At 34.9% G+C, this 14,965-nt stretch overlaps 1 protein-coding gene across 13 annotated transcripts in view; it reads right to left on the bottom strand.

Annotated features, from left to right (window-relative positions):
- Positions 1 to 14,965, bottom strand: part of SHOC1 (shortage in chiasmata 1) — a 48,003-nt gene that overhangs the window by 15,577 nt on the left and 17,461 nt on the right. For 9 of the 13 annotated variants that reach the window (XM_064403958.1, XM_064403952.1, XM_064403954.1 and 6 more), the window contains 7 exons: positions 14,504 to 14,598; positions 13,253 to 13,495; positions 11,689 to 12,135; positions 9,224 to 9,349; positions 7,609 to 7,785; positions 5,104 to 5,211; positions 3,340 to 3,527 (listed from right to left, as the gene is read on the bottom strand). In XM_064403958.1, coding sequence (XP_064260028.1) covers positions 3,340 to 3,527; positions 5,104 to 5,211; positions 7,609 to 7,785; positions 9,224 to 9,349; positions 11,689 to 12,135; positions 13,253 to 13,495; positions 14,504 to 14,598 — 1,384 coding nt within the window. The remainder of the gene's footprint in view (positions 1 to 3,339; positions 3,528 to 5,103; positions 5,212 to 7,608; positions 7,786 to 9,223; positions 9,350 to 11,688; positions 12,136 to 13,252; positions 13,496 to 14,503; positions 14,599 to 14,965) is intronic. The other 4 variants (XM_064403960.1, XM_064403961.1, XM_064403964.1 and 1 more) reach the window with 2 other exon arrangements.

The following is a 14,965-nucleotide window of genomic DNA, read 5'->3' as shown; positions in this document are numbered from 1 at the left end:
ACTGCTCACCCAACCCAGTATTGTGGACTTGTTTAGCTCTGTGACGAACAGTTCATCAAGGATACTGTGAGAGGCATTTGCTAAAGTTAAAAAACTACACTCACTGGCTTCCCTTAGTCAACTAGATGGGTCACCTTGTCCTAAGTGGGAAAAGAAAGGAAATTAAGTTGGTTAAGTAGCACTTTTCTCTTGTGAACCTGTGCTGGCCATGGCCAATGACTGCATTATTTCTCAAGCATTTTTCAGTAACTCCCAGAATAAACTTTTCTATAATTTTAACAGGCACTGAAGTGGGACAGACAAGTCTGTAATTACCAGAGGCTTCCTTCTTCCCCTTCTTGAAAATTGAAACAACATTTAACATCTTCCAATCAGCTGAGATCTCTCCAGACTCCCAAGACAGTTGAAAAATAATGGAAAGAATGACATTTTTGAGCTCCTTCAGTAACCTGGGATGAACCTCACTGGGCTCTACACGTCTGTGCATATCCAGATGGAGAAGCAAGTCTCAAACAAGTTCAGGATTGGCTAGGAGGTCAACATTATCCTCAGTCACAGTCTTCTAACACTGGGCTCTGGGGATTGAAGACAGAGGCAAAAGAAGGCACTGAATGTCTCTGCTTTGTCTATGTCCCAGTTTGTGAGGTGACCAACCTTGTTGAACAACAGACCGATGTTGTCTCTGGTTCTTATTTTGCTCTTGACTTACTTTAAAAGCCCTTTCTGTCATTCTTCACAGTGTTGGCCAGCTTGAACTTCAATTGAGCTTTGGCCACATAAATTTTCTCCCTACAGAAGTGGACAGCCTCTTTAAAGTCCCTTCATGTCACCTGCTCATAAGTGATGTCCCAAGTCCATACACATGCCTTTTCCACCTAAATTCTAGAAGATCCCTGCTCAGGCAGGCCAGGCTTCTGCCTCACTTGCTTGGCTTTTGACTTGACTTGCTCCTGAACTCAAAAAGAATGCTAGTAAAAAACATTAGTAATAATGGGGTAATCTAAAGATACTATACCCAATTATTACTATTCTACTACAGATCTGTCACAATAGAAAAATTGTCCTTATGGAGACAAAACTTAATCTGAAGATATCTAGAATTCAGCCTGCAAGGTACTTATGTAACAGAAGGAGATACTGGATGTACTGCTGAACTGATTAGAAAGATCTTCCAATCTGTAGATGGAATCACAAAACTGGTTCTGCAAGAGATCTGAGACTAACTGAATATTGCTTAACATAAAAATGTTGAAAAGAATTAGAATCTACCAAACCGACACAGTTTTAAAAAGAATCCCCATCAGAGAAGGTGTTTACCTTGTCCATCATTTTAACTGATACAAACTAAACACATGCTACACTAAGTATATAAAGAAGAATATGTACCTAAATACACCACCATACTTTCTGACAGGATGCTCTCTGAACTTTTATGCCATTGTACAGATACTTTTCATGTTGTACACAAGATTTAAGATTTTAAAGAAGGCACATAGCATCATCTGATTCTTAAGATTTACGGACATAAGATAATCATAGGTGTAAATATTAAAAGCATGTTAGATCTTGTCAGAAAAGAACTTCTGGTCAGACAGCGAAAGGCAGATTTCAATTTCCATAAGTAGGTGCACAGAAGAGCCACTCAACAATCCACTGGCAACTTTATAAGCAGATTTGGACAACTGCATTTAAAAATGTAGACCTGTTTTTCTGCACACAATTGAACAGCAGACTCATTATATGTTCATGCAAGCTAGATTAAATTTTTAGTAATTTTCTATCTAATCATAAGTACAAAAGATAATTAAAAAATAGGAATTTTTTTTTTATAAACAAGCAGTAACTTCTTCCTTACAAAGGAAATGTCCCATTACAATCCTGCACCAATAGGAACATTGGCTAATAAAAGGGTAATGAAACTATCCTATTCCACATCACATTAACTGATATTGATGTGATATGACAGAACAGTAAATAGTTTATGGAACACAGCTTTTACTTCTCATTAAACTGGAATACTCCTTCTACCTAGTCTGGCTCATTAAAAGCTGTCTCTGAATGATAGGAAACAGGAAACAATCAGTAATTGTGAATAAAATCATATATAGCATTATATTGCATGCATATCTCTGCATGACTAAGTCAAGCAAACAAGTCGAAACTCAGGAGTTATAGCTAAAATTTTTAAAAAACCGTGGCTAGTGGAATTCAGAAGAGAAGTCAAATTGCCACTGAGCTGACATCAAAATGACATCAAGTTCTCATATGCCTCCTATTACAACATAATCCTAGTATCACAAAGCAAAATGTGCTGCTCTTAAGAGGACAAAAAGGATGCAAAATCATCTTAGTGCGTCTGTTGAAGAACAGACAACAAGACAATCAGCACTATTTTATTTTTGTTGTTTCATTTTAATTTTAAATTCAAAAAAGGTGTATAATAAGTTGTTATATTATTCTTCTCAGCAAAATTTAATCAAAAGATTTTCACAGCTCCCAGTGCAACTCTTAAACACAAGAAGAATAAATCCTCAGGAAGTGAAGTATGGAAATAAGGTAAAATAAAATTAAAGATCTTTTTTTGGCTGTATTTAGGTTCATAAATTCTATTCCAAACAGTTAGAACACTTTAAACACTATGCATTTCATTCTGTTTCCTAATGTGATCAGTTTTCTGTAAAGAAATAATAAATATTCTTCTGCAAAGGAAGGTGGTGTTTGGCACTTTGTCATATCACCCAAAATATTCACACATCCAGAAAAGAGAATCTTTAGATAATTTGAATATTCTCTAAAACTCTCTCTTCCATGCCAAAGCTATCACTCACAGATATTTGCTTCTTGTATCATTCAAATGCCAGGAGGTTGGCCAGATGCTGGTTCAGTAGAGGGTATCTGTGGATAACACCATCCACACGCTCCTTGGCGTTTATGCGCTCCAAGTCAAGCCATATAAGCACACAATCATGACTTGCACTATGATTCTCTCTATGCCAGATGACTGAGGCTTTCAAACAAAAGGCTATATTATCATTTTTAGTAACTGAGGTAACTGATACAGTAAACTTATCAGGAAAACAAAACCACCTGCAATAAGACGAAGACCCAGCAATGCTAAAACTCCTTTTCATGCATGCAAAAAAGGGAGATATGATGAAACAAAAACTTGTACTGCTGTGACAGATTTTTTAAAATTTATCTGGCCTAATTTAATAGATACCATGAGGTAATTATTAGACTTTTTTTCATAAATGAATCCTTCTTCAAACACAGTCTTGCAATTAGTCATGTACTCTGAAACAGTTTTGTTTGTTAAGAGAAATTGGTTACTTCGTTAACCTTAACACTGTGTTTCTCTCCACAACTTTTCATCCAATTTAACATTTCACACTGAAGTGCTGCTATTTTGGGATTTGTTTCATGCTTTTTCTGGCTGCTGTACTGTACAATCTTCAGCTGCCTCCAGATATTATTCAAACAGGATTCTAAAATGTTTTTATAGATTTCCTTTGCCTTGGACAAATAACCTGTTAATAAAGCAACAAAAGAAGAAAATTAAATGACAAAAGATAATTGTCAAGCATTGTGTTCAATCTGCACATCAATTTAAAAACTATGTCAAGGTATCTTGCACAAAACCAGATGAAATGTTAATGGCTCCCCAATACGGAAGGAGAATATGACCACTAATCGGGTACATAAGTGGTGTTTATAAAACTGCTGTACTTTATGTAGTATCTGCTACATAACTCCAGACAGAATTATATGCTATTAGCAGATGCTAGTAGCAACACTCTTATACTCTTATACTTAACTAATCTGCATTATACTAAGCAACAACAGTATTTCTATCACTGTTGTCTAAAGCCTGTTTGTCCTGTGTGTTTACCACTCTCCATATTATCACAACTACTCTCAACTCTGAATGGTGCCTTCTATGTATAAATGGTGAACAATGGTGCTGGGGTTATCTGAAAATGCATAAAGAAAAAATACATCCAGTATAACTACATGATGAATCACACAGCACAACAACACAACAGTGAAGACTACAAGACCTACTTAGTATCTCACTCGGTTTTCTAATTTTTTAAGATCTTTTTTACTTGTACAATTTCCTGCGTGAGCTGTTGCTTTTGTAATTCTAAAATATTATCTAAGAGTGCTTCTGCTACAATAAAGAGTAGAGGAAGAACTGCTCATTTTTTTTCATCCCATCCTTCTATATTGTTTATAGATAGAAGACAGAAAAGAATTGTACTTAGGATTCTACTTATATATTCATTCTGTATTGTTCTTCATATTCTTTTATTGCTAGAAATATTTAAGGAAATACAAAGTATTTCTGCTACAGTTCAGTTTATGGCAGATGCTTGACATTTTATACCAATTTTAAGGAAACACCATCCATCAAGGGATAGTTCAGACTGAAGGCAGATGCTCTAAAGCAACTTTATCTCCTATAAAGACAGAAGGAATCTGACTTTCCTGGGGCATTCACAAACACTGACTTCAACATCTTGTAGACCTATCCTGATAGAGGTATTTGAAAATTCGAAACACACAACTACAGGAATTTGACAAGCTCAGCATTATAATTTCAGGCATTAAACTGGGTTACAATGGATTGCCGTATTCCACATTTGAATAAGACCAGCAAATCTCAAAAAAAAAGGCTTCTACATAAGTCTAGTGTTGCTAGTTCAAACATCTTTCCTCATGACACATTAGATAATATCTACAATTTTGCTTAAAATGCTCTCATATTTAAGTAGCTCACTTCCATGGAGCCTAACAATATTTTATGTGGAAAGTGTTCCACACTCACAAAAGATAGATGGTAAATAGAAAAGGACTTGACTTTTGCATGTTCCTCAGTTTCCACATAAAGATTCCAATGAAAATTTGTCATTCTGAGATACAAGACATATTATATAAGTGAAAGTTCTTAACAAATGGAATAACAAACAGCAGTCTATTAGTCATGAACTGAGCATATACCCTGATGGCAAACAGTCACAGCTACAAACATGAGGGTTTGTCTGCAGAACGAACACAAAGTTTTGGGTTTCTGGGTATCATTATTCAGTACTGAAAACAAACCTAGAGCTGTATCCAAGCCACACGTTAGCAGCAGATCTCGAACTGTCACTAGCAGGTGTACCAGAGCAGCATGTCTGAACAGCATGATCTCCTTCTCATCTATTTTACCTTTACAAATAGAAGACAGAGGTGTGGTCGGCATAAGATGTCACAACTCACATTTTATACATACATACATACATACATACATACATACATACATATGTAGTCAGCTTAAAAGATCTAAGCATTTTCATGAAACACATTTGAAACATATATAACGTTCAAAGTTTAACCTTCAGATCTGGTGGTCTTGCCAAATAGCTTACGGTACAGCATAACATTTCCCAAGTCATCTGACACAGGACAAGTGGCACACAGGCCAATGTTTTTGAAGATAGGTGGTGCTTGCTGGAGGAGGAGGTAATAGCTCTCCTGGGCATATAATTAAAAACACATTGCTTTAATGATTTTAGTGTGGCAATTCTCTGCACCTAATTAACATCTCAAGATGAGAATCTTCACCCTCCAGAAAGTAAATTTGAATGACATTTGCTTCTTAATCCCACACACATCAAACAAATCTATGGGCTTTCTATTCTGTATTGTGCATTCATTTTGGACAAGTCCACATTATAGGACTTGATTGAACAGGAAAGAATTTCTAGTCTGAAGACAGAAGCCATTTTTGAAAGTTGCACACAGGAAATGGTGCCGTTCATCATCATAAATGAGAAATTTTTGAAAACACAACTACAGAGTAAGTGTAGTTGTATAAGTGTATTAAGTGTAGCTTAATAACAATACACATACTTCAAGATGCTTAAAAAGGTTGAAGAAGATAATTAATGAATAAATTACTACAGCTGAAGGTGCATTCTAGGAGAAAAATAATAGCTAGTTCTGTGTACTGGAATTAACACAATTTTCAATTCAAAGAGACAAGCAATACACTTGGGAAGGAAAAAAGGACACAGCGTACAGAAGGATGTAGCTGGAAACTGCATGAAAGGCAAAGATCTTGCAACTATTTTGCATCAAAAGATAGAAAGTTAATGTCCAGCTCTGTTAGTGAAGGACTATATCCAACTCTTTACACCAATCACCATAAAAACTCAGTGAGGAATACAGGTCATTCAGAAACAAAGGAACACAGTAAGAAACCATTTTATGATTAAAGACTGGAGCACTTGGTGATACTATTACACCAGCAGTGGAATCATAATCTGTTAATAGATCACTACCACCACAGTAAGTGATTGTTTTCTATATTCACTCAGGGATTAAGGAGCAGATACAACAGCATAGTCTGGAGGAAAGTGGAATAAGACTGGATATTGTGAAACTATTTAAAGCCAGGAAGGAAATAAAAGAAGTATGTTACCAGGGAGATTTTTGTATCTCATACAGAGACAGAGAAATATTCTTTAGGAATGAATTGGATATTTTCTCTCTTGTTTCTGTGGATGTTCCAGCAAGAAAGTTCTTACTTTAGCTGGGGAAAATGCAATTTCTATAGGATGTAAACTGCATTTGAGAGGACATAAGTTTCCTTAAATCAATCTTGAATTGAAATGCAGACTCTTACATATTTTTTTCCTTGATTCAGAGAAGCAGTAGTAATTCTCTGTACACTTTTCTCATGAATGTTTTCCTTTCTGTGATTCGCTGACACAGATATAGACACCATGTTTATCCCTCGTGTTTGTGAAGATGGTGTTTGCTTTTTTGTAAACTCCTTCATATTAAGAGAACACTGCTGCTGATAATTTTAATATGGTAATTCTATAAATCATAGTCTGTCATTCTGTAGGGCCAACTACATTTTCTTTTTGTTTGGCTTCTCATTTCTGGTTTCATGGTTGTTACTGTTTTCTTTGAAAAAAATACATTCAACACAGAAAGTAATGAAACTGAGACAGCAAGAGTTTATTGCATAATTTTTGACATAATATAGAAACTTGGCAGGTAGTTGACAGCCTACAGCAATTCAAAAAATAACACAAAGTGACAAGTAACTTCCTAAAAGTTCCTTCAAACCAGTCTCTATTTTGTTATGAAATTTTCCTGACTCTCTTTACAGTCAAAAAAAAAAATCTTTGTAAGGGGTCACTAACTTTCATGACTGTCCTTCTATTTTTATATTTTTATATTTTTATAGGGCTTTTACATGCCACATAGGAGTGAAATGAAGTCAGAAGGAAACCAAAGTATTAGGGATTTTTTTTCTCCTCATTTCTGACATGGGGATAGTATTTGATATTATACAGGTGTGACAAAAAAAATGAACATTGTTTGCTATAGAAACAACATTTCTGAAGCATATGTAAAATCTTTTAAATTGAAATCCAATTAGAATACTTCTATATTGCAATATTGAGGTTAATAAATGTAACGTTGAACGAGAAGACATTTTTCAAATAAAAGGAAATCTGTTGTTTTAACTTTATAAGATAAACTGTTAAAAGATTTACCACTAATTTATAAAACACCTTGAAAAGACGAACAGATGTTTTACAGACATACCTTGTTTAAAATTATCACATATCACTTTCTCTTGCTGTTTTAAGAAAAACCTTGTATGATCAAATTTAACACTGTCAAAGCTCCAAGTAACAGAAGCAAGTACACCCAGGTGTGTCAAATCTTTTAGTACAGGAATAGCTGCTTCTTCCAAGAGGCAGTATGCCTGGCATTGGCTTTCTGGATAACACAATGAACAAAACGTAATAATGAAGTTTGGTTTTACATACCACTACTGGACATGAATATTCAAAAGACATAGCAAAACATTAACAACTTTATCTTGTTCCTGCAAGCTGCAACATTAATGGAAAAAAGTTAACTTGCCACAGAGTCTCCTGAATGGTAACAATCAGCTGATCCTCACAGCAGGTAACTACATTGTTCCATCCATTTGATAACATGAACAAACACCATGAGGAGAAGCTAGAATCTTCTACTCCTGTGACTCACACTAAGATTGTTCTACTATTCAGTTGTTCTACAGCAGCCTGTTTCTACATCACAGTCATTTTAAAAATGCTGATTTTTGTTTTGACTGCAGAAATGCTTTAATTTGTCTCCCCCGTTCAATAAATTTTGCTTCAAGATTTATTAGAAAAAAAATTTAAAAATAAGCTTAAAACTATGATTCCCATCTCAGATGGGAATAGATGAAAAGATTACTCTTTTACTGGTTCTGTGAAAGAAAATACTGTTAAGCACAGGGCTCAAATGAATGCATTTCCATGGAAAACCAAACTAATGTGTGCTAGACCTACAGATTCCTAGGGCTGGGTATTTTTAATTTGAGGCTATATAATAGCTTGGATAAATATTTTCTAGGTTTTCCTATACCATTTCTACTGCATGAGAAAAGTGTTGTCAGTTATGTTCTTTGATACAATGCCTCATACAACAGCCAGAATTCAAGGGGTAAGGCCCAGGCATGCCTGAGATAAATCCATTGCTAATTTCTTCCGTGTTAAAGACCTTTCCTATCAAAATGACTACTGATCTCTTCCATCCCCGTTTCTCATTTACTCAAACAAAAATGTGCAAAGTAATAAATGGAAAGTACTCAACAGCATTAAGAGATTTCATGCCTGCTAATTTTGATCAGACATAACTCTAAGTCCAAAGCTAGGCATAACTCTAAGTCCAAGTTACTCTGCTTACCTTGCAGGCAATTTGCTTTAGTCTTAAGATGGAGCTCCACAGCCTGCTCTCACCTCTGTGCCAAAATAAATATCCATCTACTTGCAATACTTTCAGCCACAAAGAGAAGCGACTAAGTCTAATAATTTCTGTATTTATTTGAGTTGTACTATTTTATATAAAATTATATTGCAAAACTATATAGAATCATAGAATAAGTAAGACTATTGACTTAATAAGTAAGACTCAACTGCTAACCCAGCACCACTATGTCCCCATAGTCAGGTTTTTTTAACACTGCCAGGGATGGTGAGTCCATCACTACCTTGGGAAGCCAGTTCCAATGCCTGACCACCTTTCCAATGAATAAATTTTTCCCAATATCCAATCTAAACCTCATCTGGTGCAGCTTGATGCCATTTCCTCTGGTCTTGTCATTTATTACCTGGGAGAAGGTAAAGTAGTTCCAAAAATAGTATACCTGATGGTTGAATATTGACAGTGATACTGTCCTTATTCTCTTGGTTTTTTTCCTCTGTTTTTATAGTCTCACAAAAAGAATCATCCTCTTTGAGAACACTCATATGCTGCTCTTCAGACTGTATCACTAAATAATGAAACCACAAGTGAGTATTTAGCTAATACCACAAAACCAGCTCAAGGAATAAGAAAACTGCTCTATAAATGACTCTACATGCAAAAATACTTTCAAATGAAGCTGTTTCTGTGAAACATAAATTTTCTCTTAATGAATTCTTTGTTGTCTTCCTGGGCTTATACAGTACAAAAATTCACAAGACACAAAAACAGATTAGGGCCTGTCAGCCTTCACAGCCCAAGAAGTCAGGCAGTATCAGATTGCTCTTCCTAAGGGTAGAAATACAGAGCTGGGAAAGTTAAGGAGCTGGTACTACTGGTCTATAATGCAGTTCCATAGGAAACCTCTTATGCCTTTATATGGAGAAAAAACATGCATGACAGAAAAGATGCTGCTGACCATAAGGAGCTCGAACTATGGAAGATACATCAGTGAGTGTGAGTAGAAAAGTTTAGATAGTTTAAACCATGCAGACAGTTGCAAATGGAAAACAAATAAGATAAAAAAGATTGCATATTGAAAATAATTTTTCTCCTGTCATCTAGCTATCTTTTGCAACTTGTTAATATTTCTAAGTAGCCTTCCCTTCTTCCTGATATATGCTCTGCATGAGCTTCAACTCCTGGCCACAATTATTTCTGATTATTTTTCTGTGAGAGGGGTTCTTATTGAATAAGAATATTCGTATAAATATTATTGATTTTTCAACTTAAGAATGCCACTTTCCTCAGCAAACAAACTAATAATACAAAGACAGAAGGCAAAGAAAAACTGAATTTTTATTCTAGTTAACTTACATAACTTGCCTTATTTTGACAAGATATCTGAGTTGTTGATCACTGAGTTGCTTCTACTATTTCCCTCCTTTGTATTTTCTAAACATTACACACAACGATATCTTTAAAAAAATAAGTCAAACAATTAAGAGGCCTTACAAGCACTGCTTGTAAGGCCTTTCTAATTTTCAGTTAGAGTTGGAATGACCCTTGATAAAAAACTTTTCTTTATTGCAAAAGGATGCAATGTTTTACATAATTTCTACTTCGATGTGGCTTATCACAGACCCCTGTATTTTAATGCCTTCTCTATATATCAGGCGTAACTGATCTGCAACACTTTGGCTACCGGGACACCTATCCTAATCTGCATTGCATCTTCTTAAACCCTCCCAAGCCTACTCGTGAGTATGACAGCTTTTCTTTCAACACACTCGGATTCCTCGTAAGGCGGTGCAGTTCTGCTCAGGGTCCACTAGATGACAGCATAAAACTTCAGCTACCTCGGTCTCTTACTTCCAAAATTTGGATTATTTCTTTCCGACGCCATGAAAAATTTTATGCATCTCCGACAGTGTCAGAAACACATGAATTTTACAAAAAAATAATCACTCCCAAAAGATTACATAAGCTTGCAATTAAACAAATATTCCAACTCTACAGGAATTATTGCTGAGGCTTTTATGTAACAACTGTTTGGTTTTGGTTTTTTTTTTTTATGCCAGGAGATTTAACTAAAACACAGATAAAAGTTGTAAAAATTCTGCCATAAAAGTAAAAAAAAATTCTCAAAATTTTTTTTACATATAATTATATTCTGAAAAGTGAATTTGGAGGTATGCCACTGTTACCTACCACTTTACGTCACAGATACTACTTTTTCAAAACAAAGAAGAAGGAAAGTTCTTCTACTTTTTTTTCTCTCTGCTACTTTGCACTCCTTCAATGCTGAACACATAACATGATATTCTTTCCCAAGTACTGCCACCAACAAGAACAGGTCTACCAGCAATTTTCTGTTTTCCCTTTTATATGTTCTGCTGCATTGTTTGATGATTTGATGGGTTTTGCACCAACATTACTGGCTCAAATGAACAATTCCTGTTCATTTCCTAGGCTACAGTAGTAATTACTGATATTTGCCATTTGATAACTACAATAAATTTGAGGATTACTACTTCTCCAAAGTGGCCAGAAGATCCAATTTAGAATATATGGATGGAAGAGATCTCCTGAAGTACCATTTACAGTTACTTTGTCAGAACAGGAATAAACTCAAATATTTATTTTATGAAATATTACTTAAAAAAAAAAAAATCCTGTTTCAAAAGAAAAGCACCCTCTGCCACTCCAGCTCATCCCAAGTAAGCCAACCAACAAAAATCCTCTAATATATCTAAAGGAAAACAACAAAAGGTAAGATACTTACCTAAAAAATCAGTTACATTTAAGACCACAAAAATGTTGCCTATTTACTTCAAATAATTGACTAGGATGAACTAGCATCTGCTGTAACTTGTGAAATAGAGAACTAAATCTGGCAAAAATGGCAGAATAAACTGGTTCACATACCTTTTTCAGGTCTATCTACATAATGTTTTTCCTCTCTTTGGGTGACTGTATATTTAGATCTCATCATAATAAAGTTGTTCAGATCAGAATCATCGTTGACCCATTTAGAAGCAAGTGCAATTGATGCAGGCTTTCCACTACAGGATGATTTGTCTAGTTTAGAAGACACATCTTTACAGCTGTCTGATTCAGATGGTTTGAGGGTTTTCTTTTCTTGATTTAAGAAAAAAATTGCCTCTTCTGTCTTAATCTTGCTTATGCTTCCTCCAGTAAGCTCTGCCACAGATGTACTTGTACTGTGAATTTTGGCAGGTGTCAGAGCACTCACGGCAAAGTTCTGCCTTTGAATCTGCAGTGACAAGTCAGGATTAACTACTTTCTCTGACTGATGTCTTCCAGCAGAAAACAGCTCTTGGTTTGCCACAGAATTCTTCTCCTCAAGCCATCCTAAAAAATACAATTTAATTTATGTGCTGCGATACAGATTTTTTTATTTTCTTTCTCTTCATTGGAATTAAGGACAGAGAAGGCATTTTTACAAACTTCTTCTTTGTACCCTTTCAGACCACTAGGCTCCCTTTTCAGAAAACTTGCACTGACTAATCCTAAGTAAAAATGCACAATATTAAGATACAAAAGGCCATGCTATTGTTTGGAGTTTTCACCATCTACGTGGGTTTTACTGATGTTAGATTTCTAGAAAGTGAGATGCAATACATTTCATTAGGAAGAAAAACTGACAGTTTTTGTTTTCTAAAGGGAAAAAACAAGAATGCAAACAGTTCGCTCTGAAGATATGCTTCACTAGAACTACATATTTTTTGCATTGTGGCTGCACATTCATTTGAAATACAGTAGCTAAACAATTAAAGAATGTAAAAAGCAGTTAATTAGAAATGTTCTTGGATGAGCAGTGTCTGTGTGTTTCACAATATATCATGTTACTGTCAATCCTTGGAGTTCTACAACCACAACTGGTGCCTTGCAGTCTGGCCATAGTTATACAAGAGAATCTGAATAACTTTTTCCTTTTTTTGTTGAAGTTTGACTACAAGTATGCAAAAACATCCCTGACAAATTCTGAAGTGATGAGCTGTTCAAATTTAAAATAGTCTGCATAAAAAAACCCACTACAGCATCACAAAATAAGAAATTTTCACTGTAACATACTCCTCCCCACTGACCTTATGCAGGTGGGGCTATGTAAATATCTGCTTTATTAAAATATTCCAAAGCAAAACTACTACCTAAGAAGTACTCCTGTATGAAACTATTTTATTAAAAAATGACTGGTGGAGGCTATTCTTCATCTCTACAGTAACAGAAAAAAAAGACTTTGTGTAGTTCAACACTTTTCTTCTTCCAATTTCTTCTAAGTTAGTGAAAGTACACTTTAATTGCAGTAGTGCCCTTCCTTCATTTTAAAAACATAAAACATTTTGTTCTTATGAATAAGAAAAAATTAATTTCCTTTGTTCTTGGAGATCTGTAACTTCCTGTGTAATTCTCTGTTTAAGTACCTATCTTTGCCCTTATCACTTTTTTAAAAAAAGAAGATACTTACTTTCTATTTGATATGATGTAAATTGTGTGAATGTTTCTACTTCTGTAGGAAGCAGACTGTTTGCATTACTTCCATCCATACTGAATTGTTCCAAAATTTCTATAGCTGCTGGATGTAAACCCCCATGGATCCACCAGCCCTCCTCTAGTGAGCCAAGCATTGGTGCTTCAACCTCAAGTGGCAGCTTTTTCTGCAGTTCTCTCAGTGAATGATGCTGATGTGCAAGGCTAACAGCTGGATGCTCTACAAAATAACCAGAAATTAACATATAATATCAATAATCTAGAAAGATGAAAACAGAATGTCCTTTTGGAAATGAAAGCTCCCAAGTACACCTGGCCTATTGCATATATCTATTAGTCACACTTCCATTTGTAACTCTGTGCCCATCATCAAGAGATTTAAGAGCAAAGCAGTTAACATTATCAAGAGGAAGTGTTCTTTTCTGAGTTCTGTGAGTAAGAGGGGTGAGGGTTTAAATTTTTTTCCCAAATCTAATAATGTGTAGCTGCATTACTAAAGTTACAAATTATCTTCTTAATTATCTGTGGGTTATTGTCATGGTTACAAAGACTTACCATAATCCTTACCTGAAAAAAAAAAAATTAACTGAAACAGTAATGAGCATACCATACATTATTTTCAACTATAAATCAATGAACAAATGAATTGGACAACAAAACAAGTCAATATATGAAACTTAATCTTGAGACTTGTAAAATGAAGGCAAATAAAGTGAAATGAAAGAACAGTAGTAATATATATTCTGGCACATTCATGAATAGCCTGAAGCCTGTTGTGGTTTTGTATATTCTGCTTGTCTTCTACTCTTGGGAAGTTACAACATTATTTTCCATTAACAGTACTATTGTATTGATTGCTACATATTTTGAAACACTATTTAAGGGAAAATAGCACACAGGAATGAGTTAAACAGATTACCAAATTTCAGCTATTAGTTATTTACATAATAGTAGTGAACACTGTCATAAAAAAATAAAACTCTTGCTCAAATTACCTCCATAGAAGGATACATGGCATACCAACTTCTGTGTTACCAATACTCTAACTTCTTATATGTACTAAAATAATCACATAATACAAACTTCACAGGGTTACAGTAACTGGATAAACTTCAATGGCTCAAATATGTGCTCTGTAATATAACATTATCTTTTCTGCTATATTTTTGCATGTACATGGTACTTGTAAAGATCAGTTAGAAATTGATCATCAATTAGAAATCCTTACCGACAAGCAAAAGAGAGCTCATATTATCCCGATACTTCTCTGATTGCCATATCAAAGATTCTAAGAATTCCCTAGAGGGCTCTGCAATCAAAATACTATGAAGAACATAAAAAAAAATGTGCATGTATGAAGTTTAGCAGCATTTTCTGTTGAATTTTGAGTTATATAAAACTATCTTTTAAAGATATACTTTGTCTTTAAATTTTCAGTTCATTCATTCTTTCACTCATTCATGAATTTTTTTTTCCTATCCATACGGATGAAGATAGGAAAGAGTAACAGGAGGAGCCAAAAAGGCTGGGTCATGAAGTAAAGCAGCACTGAATGAAAATTCTGTCTAGACCACGGTTCCCATTCCAAAGGGATATTGTAATTCTTCCTGCATATGTTAGAAAGATAGCAAGGCAAGAAATGCTAGACTCAAATAAGATGAGAAGGAAAAGATGGAGCAATCCTAATCCT

The sequence above is a fragment of the Passer domesticus genome, chromosome Z, assembly GCF_036417665.1.
Source record: "Passer domesticus isolate bPasDom1 chromosome Z, bPasDom1.hap1, whole genome shotgun sequence".
NCBI classification, from domain to species: domain Eukaryota; kingdom Metazoa; phylum Chordata; class Aves; order Passeriformes; family Passeridae; genus Passer; species Passer domesticus.
Note: the sequence above shows the minus strand (reverse complement) of the source record. Positions and strands in the feature narration are given on the sequence as shown.